The sequence below is a fragment of the Macrobrachium rosenbergii genome, chromosome 25, assembly GCF_040412425.1.
Source record: "Macrobrachium rosenbergii isolate ZJJX-2024 chromosome 25, ASM4041242v1, whole genome shotgun sequence".
NCBI classification, from domain to species: Eukaryota; Metazoa; Arthropoda; class Malacostraca; order Decapoda; family Palaemonidae; genus Macrobrachium; species Macrobrachium rosenbergii.
Window position 1 is genome coordinate 31,918,797 of NC_089765.1, and position 16,066 is coordinate 31,934,862.

Consider the following 16,066-nt stretch of genomic DNA (forward strand, 5'->3'; position numbering starts at 1 on the left):
ATATATATATATATATATATATATGTATATATAATTGTTTGTACTTATTTGTTTGTATGTATGAAATGTTGCCTCTGTGTATATAAGTAAATTATGCTATGTAAGTACAGTATTTAATACAGAGGACTTTTTATGTCAAGTAGAACCGAAAGTGAGAAGTCTTTTTCAGATGTACGATTATCTTTTTGAGGTGGAGAAGATAGGAGTAAATAACTGTATCAATGAACGTCGTTTCCTGTGGTAGCTCACTTGCTACCACATATGAATCCATTTTATTTATACAGCGAAAGAGTCTAAACAAACCTGTTTTTAAATATATACATAAAGCTTATGTGATATTATGTACGTATTACGTATGTATTTTTCGACTCAAAATATACACAGATAGATTAGCGTAAAAATATTTCATTTAAAGTGAATGATTCTGAATAAAATGTTACAACGATTTTTTCTTCTTGCCTTTGTTTAAATATACACTAATGACAACACAGAAATGTTACAACATTGCAAGCACACACAAACAACAATATACATTTTATAATTTGTTTCACGTTAAACAGAACGAATAGATGTGAATTTTGTGTATGTGATAATTCAATCTCTTTATCATGGGGGTTACAGTACCGCATGACATTAAACGATCAGGGAGTGTGTTTATTCCTTTGGCCATTCCAAATAAGGCCACCTTGTGCTGGCGCAGGGTCATGTTCATGGGGCAGCCCATGACGTTTATTCGTCTGTCATTGGCACTTGCTCAGAAAGGTTTTTGTTTACATAAAAAAAAAAAAAACAAATGCCATGGGAATTTAAACACCAGTGTAAATTAATAACATCTGACACTTTGCTTCTACTCACGCTAACTGGGGTGTAACGGAAGAAAACTTATACAGTAACTCATGTATTTATGAAGAGTTTAAATATTAGCTATTTGAGACAAAAACAGCGAGATTTAGGGCACTAAACATTTTCTGGATGAGAGGAAGAAAACTAATACATAAAAATGAATCGTCTGTTGTCTTTTGATTTCGAAGCATATTGTAGTTTGAGGCACGTTTTTTTCTTAACTAATGGAATTGGCTGTATGTCTGTCCCCCCTCCCCCCAGTAAATCCCTTTTTCTCGCTTTTCTAAGCCGCATTCATGGAAAATGGTTTAAGTAAGATTGTTATAGTTCTGTAGATTTCAAGCAAAGGATTCTTCCTCTTTGGCATTATGATCATCCTCTTCCACCTCCTCGTCTTCCTCGTCTTCTTGGGGATCATCTCTGAAACTGCCTTTCGTGAATTTCTTTAGTAGTTGCTGACGATGCTTAGGCTTAATGGTTTCTCCGGAGTTGTACTGCGACAGGCCCGTAACGAGAGCTGCTGCCAATTTCTCTCTAGCCTGTTCAGCCTCTTTCTGCGTCTGGGCAAGGCGCGACGTCCAGTAGACCATGTCCTCTTCTGCTGCATGTAGAGATCTCTCCAAGGTTTTCCAGTTGTTTGTTGGTCTGGTAAAAAAAATATTCATCAGTAAAAGACACAAGGTTATATTTCATAATAGCTAAACTTGCAACTACTGTAATTTCAAAAAGGCTGCCTAAATAACTTGAAAACGAAAAAAAACCCCCTCCAAATCCAGCGCCTTGTTGCGTGAATTCAGTCGGTAACCATTAACAGTGCATTTATGCAAATCTGACTTTATTAACGCGATGTTAGACATACGCAGTTTATGCACAATTGAATTCATGAAAGCTCAGAGATAGTAAAATTCATCTGAATTATGGTTCTTTTAACGTTAGGGCTACAAAATAATACATTTTAAATGATTAGTAGACTGGGAGGTCAAAGTGGCTGCGTTGGTACCCAGTATCTGTTGGTCACCCCCGGTGTTTCTGCCAGGGCACGCGCGGACGCTCTCTCTCTCTCTCTCTCTCTCTCTCTCTCTCTCTCTCTCTCTCTCTCTCTCTCTCTCTCTCTCTCTTCTGGGTTAATTCCTCAGTTAGGTAGAACTCGTCAGAAACATTGTTTATTTCTGTTGTGCCTCCTTTGACCTAGTCAGTTAAATACATACCTCTTAGAGGACTGTGGTTGGTACAAAGCCAGACTGGAGAAGAGCATGGGTTAGCAACTTCATCCCTAAACTTTCATACTTGCTGAGACGCCTGTGGCTAACGCATTGAGCCATATAATTAGGAAAAAAAGTGTTCTGGCTTTATACAGACACAAACATATGCATATGTATGTATGTATGTATATATATATATATAATCATGAAGCTACAAATGTCGCTTAATATTAAATCCACGCTACCTCGGGAATATCCCCGATGGGGAATTATCACCGAAGGGGAATTTATAAGTGATAAATGGACGGGCACTGCCGAGTCTCGATCCCACGACACAGACGCGCCATCCAGCAACTCCGTAAATTCCCCTTCGGTGATAATTCCCCATCGGGGATATTCCCGAGGTAGCGTGGATCTGATATTAAGCGACATGATTGTAGCTTCATGATTGTATATAAATCACGGTGTAATAAAAAATGTCATATATATATATATATATATATATATATATATATATATATATATATATATATATATATATATATATATATATATATATATATATATATTATATAAATACACACACACACACACACATATATATATATATATATATATATAAATATATATATATATATATATATATATATATATAAAACCATACATGCGTATTTATATAAATATATTCGTTCTCAAATTCTGCAGTATCAGTACTGTATAGGGTATTGAGCGGCAAACCTCAGGCCTTTGGCCATTTGAGCCAACTTTCCTCTGTTGAGGCAAGTGTGAATCTTGAGTGGGCGTGAAAGAAAACAGTCGGGTGAGATGAGCTGATTTCAAAGTACAATGCAGCATAAGAAGTATTGGTCTGGCGCGGAATATGGAAGTAAATAGAAAAAGTGGTAAAAGGGTTAGCATAGATAGAACTTTTCATTCTCCCACAATATTTTGCTTAACTGTTCTCATTGTGTTTGAGGTTCCCCTGGGGAACTTCTCATCCTTCGTTAAGCTCTTGTTTACCTGATCTCTCTGCATTCAGTTCAGTGAAGAATGTTTAATTCTCCCTCAGGTTTTTGCTCAGTGTTTCTGCATTCGCATCCTTATAGGACATTTCCTTATCTAGGCCTTGCTTAACTTTCTTTCCAGGTAGAACTTTTAATTCTCACAGAAGTTCTTGCTTAACAAATCTCCGTGCATTTACTCCTCAGTAGAACTTTATTTTCCCAGAGAGTTTATTCTTACCTCTGATTTTATTACTTGCCCACTCTCTCTCTCTCTCTCTCTCTCTCTCTCTCTCTCTCTCTCTCTCTCTCTCTCTCTCTCTCTCTCTCTATTTTCTTAATTACACTTCCCATCGTCTTGTATACTTGCATAATGTGGTCTGTCTTCTGTCATTCAGCTGCAGCTCGTGTTAATTTCCTTTTTTCTTGTGGATAACCTCATATAGCCTCATTCCACCTTCATTGTTTTTATTCCTTTCTACCCTTCCAGATCCACAAATGGTCTGCTGTTCCTCTGACCTTACTAAGGAGTTTTACAAAAGTCTCCTGCGCTCCTTCCACCTCCATGTCTGTAACCCTAGCGAGCAGGTCATCCGTTTTTATTATATAGGCTCTTCTCCCCTTCCTTTTATCATACTCAGTTATCTTGATTAAAATTACAGCCGCATTTCACCTCCGTTACTCTTAGACTTCATGAGTGCAAGCTGTGAACAAACAATCATATGTACCTCCTGCCACTCCCCTTCCTACTTGAATCCTTCAACTTGCTCCTCCTTCTATTCTGTGCGAACACACAACCAAACAGATTTTCTCACGGCCTCTCTTTCCTTAAATGTATTTGAATATTCTTCTTTGGAAACAATGTATTTCAACCACGGAAGCTCCTTTCCCAGCACGTTATCATAAGACTAAATTCAATTATGCCTGTGTAATTATATATATGTATATGTATATGTTATATATATATATATATATATATATATATATATATATATATATATATATATAAATATACATATATATATATATACATATACATATATATAATTACACAGGCATAATTGAATTTAGTCTTATGATAACGTGCTGGGAAAGGAGCTTCCGTGGTTGAAATACATTGTTTCCAAAGAAGAATATTCAAATACATTTAAGGAAAGAGAGGCCGTCGTGCGTACATGTACATACACACACGCACATACACGGTACACATTTATTACAGCCATTACGAACACAAGAATATCATCTACGTGTGGGAAGTGTTCCTGATTACAAATTTAGCTGCACATGCATAACTAGATTCCATATTTTGTTTCGAGAATTCACGAATTGTCACGTGCCATATTTCCGAAACTTTCTCATTAAGAATTTTTTTTAAAGTGGAATCTAAGTAAATATAGTTTTATTAGGTGAACAACGTGCTTACTAAATTACATAAAAAAATGCCTAAGCAATGAGTTCGACGTTTATTGAACATTTCTGAAGACCTGAGATCTTCAGCTGTGGCATCAATGGACTCTGCACCATGAAAATCGTATTAGCCAAAGATTTATGTATACTCCTTTGGGCATTGGTCTGTTATCTACCAAGAGGTAAATAGTAGTACAATGCAAAGTTGAATGTATTATTGCTCAAAATATTTCACAAGTTGTGCTGTTAACCTGTCATTTACGTAAGTACTACTAAAAGAGCACGAACAGCATAATGAGGTTTTTATTGCATAGATAATTCGTACCGTACGTGAACACAACCGTACTGTATTTTTTTGGCAGAAGTAAAGAAACAAGATGGCAGAAGCGTTTAGAAACCAGATGCATCAGTGAAATAAATTTTATGATAGCCATAATTTTGCGTATTTTTCAGTCTGACGGTTTCTATTTAAAACCTTGTAGCTTTGCTCGTGTATGAATTTACTTTATTTTATTGTATTTTATTTTATTTTATCTTATTTAATTTTTTTTATTTTTTATTTTTTGCCCGTATCAAAGCGATGAATGCAGAGGTAACTTTCCATTTAGTGGAAGAGAAAACTCGCGATCTTTGTAAATCAAATACTATTTACCTTATTTTGCTGCGTCGTTATTCCTTTTTACCCTTAAATGAGAAAAAACTGAACTAATCATTTGTAAATTCTTCCGTGGATAATGCAATGTAGAACGTCATGGGAGAGATTTTATGGCAAGTGCATTTAGACTTCGCTATTAATATGACGCCCACTACAAAAAGTTTGATTTTAGTTTTCTGAACCTAACCATAACCATATTTATTATAAATTCAACGAGGACGTTTTTCCCTCCCCTTGAGGAAATTCTGTCGTGAAGGTTGCTTCGTCAACAGAGGAAGTCTGTGAATGACACCGATGTCACTCTGGAATTTGAGAAAAAAAAATTATATTGTGTTACAAAGTCTGACAGTTTATTGGCGGACTTGTGGAACTTGACAGTCGGATCGTGAATTATTAGCGAATTTATCATGCTTATATTCATTAATGTATTTCTGTGTAAGCGTTAATGTTTTGTAATTTATAAATTATCATTCCTAGATTAGACAGTTTTCGTCCTCTCACCTGAAATTCCGTTTGTTTCCTTTTGTTTATCTTTGAAGATCATTTTAGTAGGCCAAGCTTCTTGCGGAATAGCGAGGTTATGTTCAGCTTTAGGTTGAAATAAATTTTCTCGAGAAACATACCATATTAAATTGAGTAAACTGCCTTTGAAACATTCTTCTATAGTTAGTAGAATCGGAAGGTGTATACAGTATCCTAGAGCAGGAACTGGTGCTTGTGACGTTGGACTCTTGTTGACTAACCACTCCGACTCTGCAAACACATTGTCACTCGTGTCAAGATTCTCTCGTGCCTGTTTTTTCTTGTTTTTTTCTATTACCTTGGTTTTTCATAAGAGTCAGCTATGGTGTGATGGTTAGATAAATGCCATTTCCTCCAGCTTCTGTTGGGTGGCAGTAGTGTCGGCTTCAGGATGGGAGAACTGAATTTCTACCTTTAATGTGAAATAGAGGTTTGATATGGATCCGGGAACTTTTTTAATTAACACTGTTACTGGCTAAACTACTTGAAAATCCATGTCCTTTTGCATCATCCTAGGGGTTCATTCACGATTTAATTCACGTACAGTCGATTTACGCCACTGATGTAATACTTCTTGAGGTGGGCATGGCAACTATTCCTAAGCTCACAATTTATAGTTTTTCTTGTTTTTTTGCATTTATTGGGTGGAGAGGGTCCATACGTATTGTACGTTATTTATCCATTTATTACATCACCTTGTAATTATGAACTAATGTGATTGGTATTCTATTTTGGAATTTGTTTGTTCTCTGAGTAAATATTCTTTTTAGTGAAATTAACTACAAATAAAAAGTATTTCTTTGAAGGTCTAGTTTTTTTTGTTTCTAGATATCCCACAGATACGTGGTTACTTCTCTTCTTGCTTACGGTTTGCCTAAGAATCAAACATTTTAACGTCTTTGGTCGTCCATTTTGTTTCCCCAAAGACCGTAGGTCATCCCTCATTACTTTGAAAGTATGCTTTCCCCTAAAATCTGTTGTTTTTATTTACTTAAGAGTATCCTTAAGTAAATTAAGATTTTTACGAACTCCATTCATCAATTAGTTTTTTCCTAAAAAAAAGGCTATAGCTAAAGGAAATGAACTATAAGTTCTCAAAACAGGCTTTAAACAGACATTTTGTCAAGTCGACTTATTTTTTGTCTGCTGCAGCAATCGGCTCGTAGAAGCTGAGGGAGTGTTCATTATACTATGATCGTGAGTTTATTCAGTCCTCAATAATATTCTTTCCGTGGTGTGAAGAGAAAGAAATCATGTATATTCACCCCCTTTTATATATTGTGCAATTTTGACCTCTAGTTTATTCTGATATTTTTGGGTTTAACTACATCATTGAATGTTAGAGAAAAATTTAGTTACTTGACTTTCATATGCTATGAACAACCTGCTAATGGTCATAATTGCGTTTTTTATGTAATTTATTGCTTCTACACTTTCATTTTAATCATAATAACTGTTTGTTGGGCGAAGCTTTGCTTTATAGTATTTTCTGAACTTCAGCATTCATTTATACACAGTAAAATTTTCTGATTTAGTTTTTTGCTGTATAATTTGTTTGCCTATTGCACATTTTTTATATCCCATATTTCTGGTATGACGACAAGGCAATAAAATGTCTGTTTTCATAGAATCTGGAGAAATCCACTCATTCTTTTACCGGCTTTTACCTTACTGAGCTTTGTTAACATTGCAGTTAGTTTTGTTATTATAGCAACAAAACACTTTTATTACAGAACATGTGTGAGGACTTCTAAAGGTAGGGTAGTCCTGCAGTGCTTTGCCACTGTGTAGTTATTTTAAATCATTGTTCAAGGTTTCCCTCTGTGGCCAGATCAGTTTTTTGTGAGTAAATGTAAAATCTTTGCATTAGGCTGGTGGACAGCCCATAGTACTTTTTCAGACTCAGTTTATTTCAGGTCCAACTAGAGTCCTAGCAGTGATGAAAGATAATTGCAGTAACAGAAACAATAGGCTGTGAAAACTCTACCAGACATCATCGTTGGCTGGTACAGGCTGAATTCATTCTGAACAGGTCTAGCTCATTACAGCTGGGACTGTGGAATCTGTCCAAAAGTACTAAAGGACAGCATAAGATCCATCTTTCATGGATGTCTTATTATAACAGCGAGGTTTACTAAAAGAGTTGTAGTTCCTTTCTATTAAAAACAATTGGTTTTTAGGTCCTCACTGCAGTGAGTATACACTTTCCTGAAATTTTGTACCAAGCCAATCACAAAGAGGGACACCCACCTCCAAACAGACCAGTAATGAAGCTTATAGTGTGAAACAATTTCGTGATGAACTGGAGGCCACACACGATAAAAAGTTTATTTCTAGGGGATTTTTATTTGTTTGACTAAGATGGTTAACAACTACTGAGAAATTCACTCAGTTGACCTGAGCAAGTGGCAGTCTTCCAATCTCTTCAAAAGATTCAAGACCAGGATATTGTTTTTTTCCCCTGTAATCGGCTAAGGGGGTATTTTTTGTTTTAAATTGTATGTTGCAGCTGTGTTCTAGTTGAACGAACAATCCTGTCACCTGGTGAGGCTTGTTAGATTAATTTTGGTCAGTAATTTTTAACCACCTTCCTTAGTTGTGCACCTGTATTTATTTTATGGTAGCAGTTTCCTATTTGTCAATTTCTACATATATGACGTTCAGATTGTTTTAGATGGACTCTTGCTAATCCAATGGGAATCTCTTCAATTCTATTTCAATTTGGATGTCTTTGATCCATATAATCTGTAGATGGCGGGGGAGGGCGGGCGCAATTTGCATGTAGGAGGTTTCACTGTTGTAATATTATTGTAAATAAAGTAGCAAGGCTTCTTCTGTGAGCACATTTCTTTTCCCAATAGTTTTTTCCTAAGGAATATAACAGTTATGCCAGTTTGCAGTATCATTGTGTACTCAAGTCAGTAATGTGAATCAGTACAGGGACTAGTAAATGTTGCTAAATTTCAATATCTGAAGATGTAATCTTAGCCTTTTGCAGAGCAAGAATTCTCAGTGGTAACGTTCAGGATTTATGTAGTAATAATGACTAAAACGTATTGGGAATAAAATTGTTTAGACTTTGTTAGAACTTTCATCACACTGAGAAAAAGAAAGTTTTGATGAGCAGTTTCTTAAAGTTTCATGAAACAGTCTGTAAGCCACAAGTGAATGATTAACCCCTAGTTTGCTGTCAGCTAGTATAGTCGTAGTCTGGAAGGTGATTCTGTTGTAGCTGTCACAATTATAAGCAGAATGATTTGAGATAAAATAATCAAATGAGACCCATATCCTCTTTCAGCTGCATGGTGGGCAAGATTTTGAGCTTTTGAAATTGACCCCAGTTTCCTAGCAAATTGAGAGATTGTGTAGGAGCTTAGCCTAAGATGGTACAGTTAGGAACTTAACCTAAGATGATACAGGAACTTAGCCTAAGATGATACTTTGAAGTGAGGTGTATCGTTTTCCAGGCCTTCTGTTTTTAGAACAAATCTTGGGTCCTGGAAAATTTTTCGTATATCTTTTTCAAGCAGTATAGGCCTCTAACCTGTATTTCCACATGACTTCCAAGGTTAGGAATCCCCAAATTCTTTGTATGTCATACTCAAGGAAACCCATGGCCCTCTGAGTTGTAATATACCAGCTAATGAGCGCAAAGGCACACCTCCAAGGACTTATTTTATGATTGGTTCATTTGCTATACTTTCCTCGTCTTTTTTTTTAGTAGAAATATCTGTTAAATACAGGTGTCACTGCATGAAGTTTTCCCTCCATAAGTCCATGAATTGATGTGTGGCGGGAGTTTTAGTTCACAAACATCTAGTTCAAGAGGGTTTAATTTTATTTTGCAAGGGAATTCTATTAGCATGTTACAAGCTAATTGCTCTGCAGCTTTCCAATAATTAGAGATGTCTACACATTCCTTATGGTGTATCTTTTACCTATATAATTACTTATATGGTGTGTTTCCTCCTAACCCATGGCCGAGATCCAGTTGCTGACTCGACCTGATATTTAGGCCAAATAACCTCTGTATTTTGCACTTAAGTGGATATGTTTATGGTGTAATCATCGGCAAAAAAATTCCTGTGTATTACAGTCACCATCGATTTGCTTGAACTGGCTACCTCAATAACCACTTGAGCCTAGCATAACATGCTTTATCCTACTGTCTCATTCTGACATCTTAAACTGAGTTTGCTTGCAATTTTAGGTATACCACTCTCTCAAAAGTTGACTCCTCTAATCACATGTGCAATCAAATCCAGCAAAGGGAGAAAAAACAGGGTTGTGATATTGAGGTAATATATGACCCAGAAGAACACCTGGTAGATGTAATAATGGCTTGCTATTGTCATATAGCGTTGGTATCACCCCTGCAGCAAAGAAAAAATTGGCAATAGGTAGTTTTGTGCAGTTTTGCCAACCTTAAACGGAGGATAAATAGGTGGAACTTACTTGGCATTCATAGGCGAAGTTTGTTTATCAAGTTCCGCCAAGGAGGCCTGAATATCCCAAATGGTTTCCTCCAACGCAGACAGCTTCTCCTGTATTCTGGCCGCGGCTACTTCTCTGGACAGTAAACGACGCTTTGCCAAGAAGGCGTTGCTGATGTTGGACAACACGGCTTGTTCTGCTTCCTGTGTGTAATAAGCAAATACTAATGATGCACAAGGACATAACATCGTATTAACAAGTCAACATTTCCATAGCTTGATAAAAATTATAAAAATATAGATGTATTTTATGCTGATGTCTAGGAGTTGAGAATTCGTTTTTCCACAACTAGCGTTAAATGTGCATCATTTTATATATATATATATATATATATATATATATATATATATATATATATATATATATATATATATATATATATATATATTAATGATTTATATTACATGAAATTGGAGAATTGCATTTACTGGTCTTGCGCATAGCCTACCAGTAAGTATATTTCTAGCCTTGTAGGTATGCAGAAATTGTGAGCTACTTTTGGCGTTTTATATTTTGATTTTTTAAGAATTAATGGCCTCCCCTAAACTACTGCACGCGAATCAGAAAGTGGTGAAATCAAGAAACGTGAAACAATGTTCTCTTTAATTAATTTTTGTATCCACACTCCCAAAGCTGTGCAATTGTTATTAATTGTGTAGTAGGTATAGTTGCCTTGCCTTTCGACTTGAGCTTTATATCGTGTATAAATATATCACGATTATTTTTTTTTTATTTTAGTTTGGAAGAGCTGTGGTTTTTTTTTTTTTATAACAGTAGGACGCCTTTCCATGACATACAGTGAAATCTTGGATCCTTGTTCAAGCCTAAAGTACATTTCGAAGGAAGCGAAATTGGAAATGCTTCTCTCTGGCAAAGAGAGAACACGAATAACGGCACATGAAAGCAATAACAAGTGATTATGTCATAGTGATACCACACACAATAATCTTTGAGGGCGTAAGCAGAATAGAAGCGTTGAGAAAGAGGGTCCGATGCTCACTGAAATGTTTCCAGTTTAGAATATTTCCATATTTAATTACGCCATTTCGAATGGGACTGATCGATTTACGTCAATTACTCGATAATAATTTAATTATGAAGGTGAGGTGCTTTTAGTGATAAATTAATGCTGATTCGCGTTGCCCACTTAAAATTAATTTTGATTCGCGTTGCCCCAGTCATCTCTTATGTCGCAAAGTCACGTCAAGTTTTTACAGTGAGACTGCATTAATGTTGTCGTGAAGAAATTACTAAATGAATTTTGATTCTTTACTGATATTTTTTTTATTTCGAAAAGAAAATGTTTTTTCATATATGAGTTTCCCTTGCTTTAGTGACTCTCCATTGGCAGTAGCAAAGAACGTAATGCACACTTCAAGATAATACTGTATCTATTGTTTTAGTCTCTTCGAAAAATAGGTATAATGCTTTTGGCGATTTTGCTCTTTTAACAACAAAGGAAATGGAGATATTGAACTTAGTTAGGAATTTGCCATATCTAGTTATGTGATTGTTTAAAATCAGTTTATAGTTCAAAATAAATTTCAGCTACCAATTTAGTACACATTCATATAAAACGATTCCGTAAAACACGGAAGTGAGAGTGATAACTTTTTAATATGTTTCGAACACGTTTTCATACATTATTAAAGTTAGTCTTGTTGCATATCAGTTGCTGGTTTATCCTCGATATTGGAGGCTTAGGTCTTGGTTATACCATGTGTAATGGTCTCTGAAGGCTTGAAGCATATTCAGTTCAAAAGCAAATAGAATAAAAACGGAAGCAGAAGATGAGGCTATGGCCATGGTACAGATATAAGGAAGTATGTTGAAGTGGCAATTGAAAGGACCCCAGTTCAGAATATATATTTTTCTTTAAACCATACAGATGTTCTTGGAGTTTAATGTATGTTTGATACTGAACGGATTTTGCAGTGCTAATTACGGTTCTGTTTGCAAGAAAATAACCGAATGATTAATGTTTTCTCATATTCAATGTTCTGTATAATGTTTTCATCATATAAAATAGGAATTCTTTTACTGACCGGAATTTATATGATACATAGAAAAAAACGGTGGCCAGTTGAAATTTAAAACACAAGAAGTAAAATATATTGTCCGGAAAAAAACTTAATAGACCATCTTGGTTGGATATGTTGATGACTTAAATTGCAGTAGTAGTGCTTACGGATTTACGAAGGCAGGATGTGTTGCTGTGTGGAAGGTGTTTTGCCGACACTTATCTCCGAATACTCTAAAAAGTACCATAAATCAGTCATACACTTACCTATTCCTTGGAAATGTAGTTAAGTCAGTATTCAGTGGTTTTTATCTTTCATTCATTAGAAATTCGTTTAATTTCTTGTCATTCGGAAATTAAAGAAAATAGAGAGAGCAAAAGTGAACGGGAGCGATGCACTTACGAAAGGGTAAAAGTACCATCTTTAGCAACCATACTTAAAAGCTTTTGCATGCAAGATCAAGAAAAGTTAAAACTGAATGGCAGGTGTGGCAGCTTGTGGTGGTTGAAACAAAACATTACGTGCAAAAAAGTTTAAAAGGTGAAGACAAGCTGCATATGGAAAAAAAGTAGCAATGCAGGCTATAATCATAAATTTTGCTTATTACAACCTTTCGTTCTTTCCGGTCCTTTTTCGGATTTTCCTCACTCTGGTCAGTATTTTGGCCCGAGTCCGAGTCCTGCCAAGCGCAAATTCTGTCGTTATATGTATTTCCAACTTGGTACAAAAGATAAGCTAATAGGTTAGTATAAAATGGAAAAACGTACACATTTGACACACATGCAGTAAACTAAGCACTTGGAGGAGGCAGGTGTATATTAACAGTTTTCAGATATGAGTGAATAAGTACAGTATCTACAGCAAGTCAAGCAGCTTTCATTATCTTCCATGTTTGTGTTCATTCCTTTCTCCTGTGAAAATTTAATGTTGTTCTTATATGCTGACTTGTAACCCAATATTTTTCAAGGACATTGAGGCCATTTTATTATATGATAAGCAATGTATTGGTAGAATTTAGATAAAATATGGAAAAGTTCAGTTGAAAATTAGACACCGTGAATGATCATGTATAAATGTTCACTCCATCCTTAACAATTCTCTCTTAATGGGTTATGACAACCTCTGCAAATATATAAATAGAAAACATGTAGATAGATAGTTATAGAAATACTTAATTAGTTTAGTATAATGATGGTGATTAACTATTACCTGTGCTATGTAGGGTCCTCTCCAGCAAATAACAACTTCACTGTCTCTTTCAGGGTTTACTTGATTAATAAGGGAGCGCGAGACAATACCTTTGTCCTCTTCTCGAATATTACTCCTAGGTCTGCTGTTGATGAACTTACTTGTGATGAATTCAGGTTCCGGTGAGGAACATTGGCTGTTTGCAGTGTAAAGGATATTCTGTGTGCGTCGCAAAGGGGATTTCAGGGGACTCGAAGGCTCCTGTGTTGTTGCGTAATTGTTGGTGTCATTAAATGTACTGGCATCGCTTATTGAATCCAAAGAAGAAGAGTTAGTTAAAAAGGAATCGGAACTATCTGTGACATCTTTCTCAAAATTTCTCCGGAGATCTCGGACAGGTGGGAGTTTAAAATCATAAGCATTATTTGAGGAAGATGAAGCATTTGTATTGCCAGTTGTGCGGTCAGAGACTGAATTGGTATGCATGTGTGCTGGTAAGGTTGTTGAAGAATTAGACAGATCATTGGCTTCCTGTGAAGAGGATCTTACACTCCATCGAGCATTAGATCGTCTTCCAGATACACCTTCAATGGATCGCCTCTTCTTGACAGATTTCTTACGGGATATGGGTGTTTTTGTGGTGAGTTTTCCACTTTTATTCTCTCCACTTACGGAGCAAAGCAATTCAAACTTTTCCCTTGTAGCAGCTACTGACCAGGTTATCCCAGGCAAGTCTTCCTGTGATGGTTCTAAATGTTGTTGTGTAGGTTTGTTATCTTCATACCATTGTACTTCATCAACTTTTCGGAGTTCTTGGCTGTCTGTCTTTTTAGATTCAATGATTTCTACTTCCCGAGGCTCGTAAGAGACAGATTTTTTGTAGCGGTTATGAGGTGGGCTACCAGCTGGTGACATTCCATTCGATGGCCCCTTTTGGTGGAAACTTTTATTGATGTACGGCTGGTTACGGATTATGCGGCTTGATACTAAAACATTTGTGGCATCACTTGTGCCAGTATCCAAGTTAATGTTGGCTTCTTTTGGTTTTTCTATCAGTACTAGATCACTTCCAGACCTGTGTAGATTTTGGGTATGGTATGATTTTAGCTCACTAGATTTTCGTAGATTGGATTCACTTGCACTCAGAACACGGCAGCGATTGCTGAGCCGTTCTAGTGGTGGGTGGCAGTTTGCATGGTAGTCCCGTTTAGCGGGATTATTGATTGAAGGGCGATTTCCTACCACATCATTCCCGTCAGATTTTGTTTTTATAAAGTGATCCTGACCAGAAAGGCGTCTGAGAGGTGGGTGCTGTCTGTTTTCGAAACTCTGCCTTCTGGTAGGGGAGTTGATAATCTCTTTTTCATTCGTTGTATCTTTGTGCTCCTTCCAAATTTCATGTATATTGAGTTTGTTAATTTTTCTGGTCTTCACACTGTCTTTTTCTTCTTGAGAATGTTCTGCTTTTAAGTTGTCTAATTCGTGATGTTGGTGATTTGATTTAATCGAGGCACTTCTTGCTTGTTCCTTTTTCTCCAGTTCATTCATTTCGAATTCTTCGACAACGTTCTGCTTTTTCTTTTTGAACCACCCATCGCCAGTGTCCTCATCTGTTTCAGCTGTAGAGGTATTGCCATTAACTGCTACTTCATCTTCAGGCTGATTGTGTTTCTTTAAATATGTGTTTTTAGCATTGACCTTTTCAGCTTGCGCTCCGGCATATCCATTTGCAAAGTTATGTTTAATCGCCGTTTTCTCCATTTCATGGGGTTCTTTGCTGTCCTCGCAGGTCTCTGCGCTCTGGTCCTTTGAAACTTCTTTTTGGGGCGATGGATACAAGATAAGACCTGTTCTCTGAGTCTCGGGGGTCAACTTGATGACTTCATCAGACAGGACGTTAATCCATCGCATCATTTCTTCACGAGTAGATAGCTGTAAAGAAGGTGAAATCAGACATTACATCAGCCACAGATGCCGAAATTAATTGCGTTAATTGTTCATTAATGACCTATATATATATATATATATATATATATATATATATATATATATATATATATATATATATATATATATATATACACTTATGCATATGCATATTAGAATTAAAAACTTAAAAGCAATGTTTCCTTTGATATCAAAACATTTTGTTGGCATGTAAAATTTTAGGTGACAACAAATTATATATATATATATATATATATATATATATATATATATATATATATTATATTATATATATTATATATATACACACACACACACACACATATATATATATATATATATATATATATATATATATATATATATATATGTATAAATGTTTGTAATCTTAGAATTTGAAAAGCGAACACAAACAAAGCTAAAATGAAGGCACCAAATAGGAAACAACCCCCACCCCACACACGCAAGGAAACAACCCCCACCCCACACATGCACACGTTGCAATAAAAATAACGAAAATGCAGATCACTGACTGTTCAAGGTGGCTTTCTTATTTGTGATGTTGATGGTCTGGGAAATTCAGATTGTTGATATATCAAAATGCTTCTTTCAGGTAGTAAAAACATACGTAAATCCATACCAGTTTCACAAGTTGAAACGGCATGAATATTGGAGCCCATTTTCATAATTAGAATGTTACCAATTCAACTTAAGGGGCAGTATTAGTAGGCTACTGGCCATGGACTTGGGGTCCACATGGGGAAGTAATGTAAATGATCCTTGGAT

General features: G+C 35.9%; 1 protein-coding gene across 10 annotated transcripts in view; it reads right to left on the reverse strand.

The window, feature by feature from the left end:
* Positions 1-775: 775 nt before the first annotated feature.
* LOC136852537 (serine-rich adhesin for platelets-like) overlaps positions 776-16,066 on the reverse strand; it is a 140,863-nt gene continuing 125,572 nt past the window's right edge. For 3 of the 10 annotated variants that reach the window (XM_067127263.1, XM_067127266.1, XM_067127267.1), the window contains exons 7-10: positions 13,355-15,265; positions 12,756-12,824; positions 10,086-10,267; positions 776-1,488 (exon numbers count right to left, since the gene is read on the reverse strand). In XM_067127263.1, the coding sequence (XP_066983364.1) occupies positions 1,182-1,488; positions 10,086-10,267; positions 12,756-12,824; positions 13,355-15,265 (2,469 nt within the window). In that variant the 3' untranslated portion in view covers positions 776-1,181. Of the gene's footprint in view, positions 1,489-5,731; positions 5,862-5,903; positions 6,043-10,085; positions 10,268-12,755; positions 12,825-13,354; positions 15,266-16,066 lie in introns of those variants that run through there. The other 7 variants (XM_067127265.1, XM_067127271.1, XM_067127268.1 and 4 more) reach the window with 4 other exon arrangements.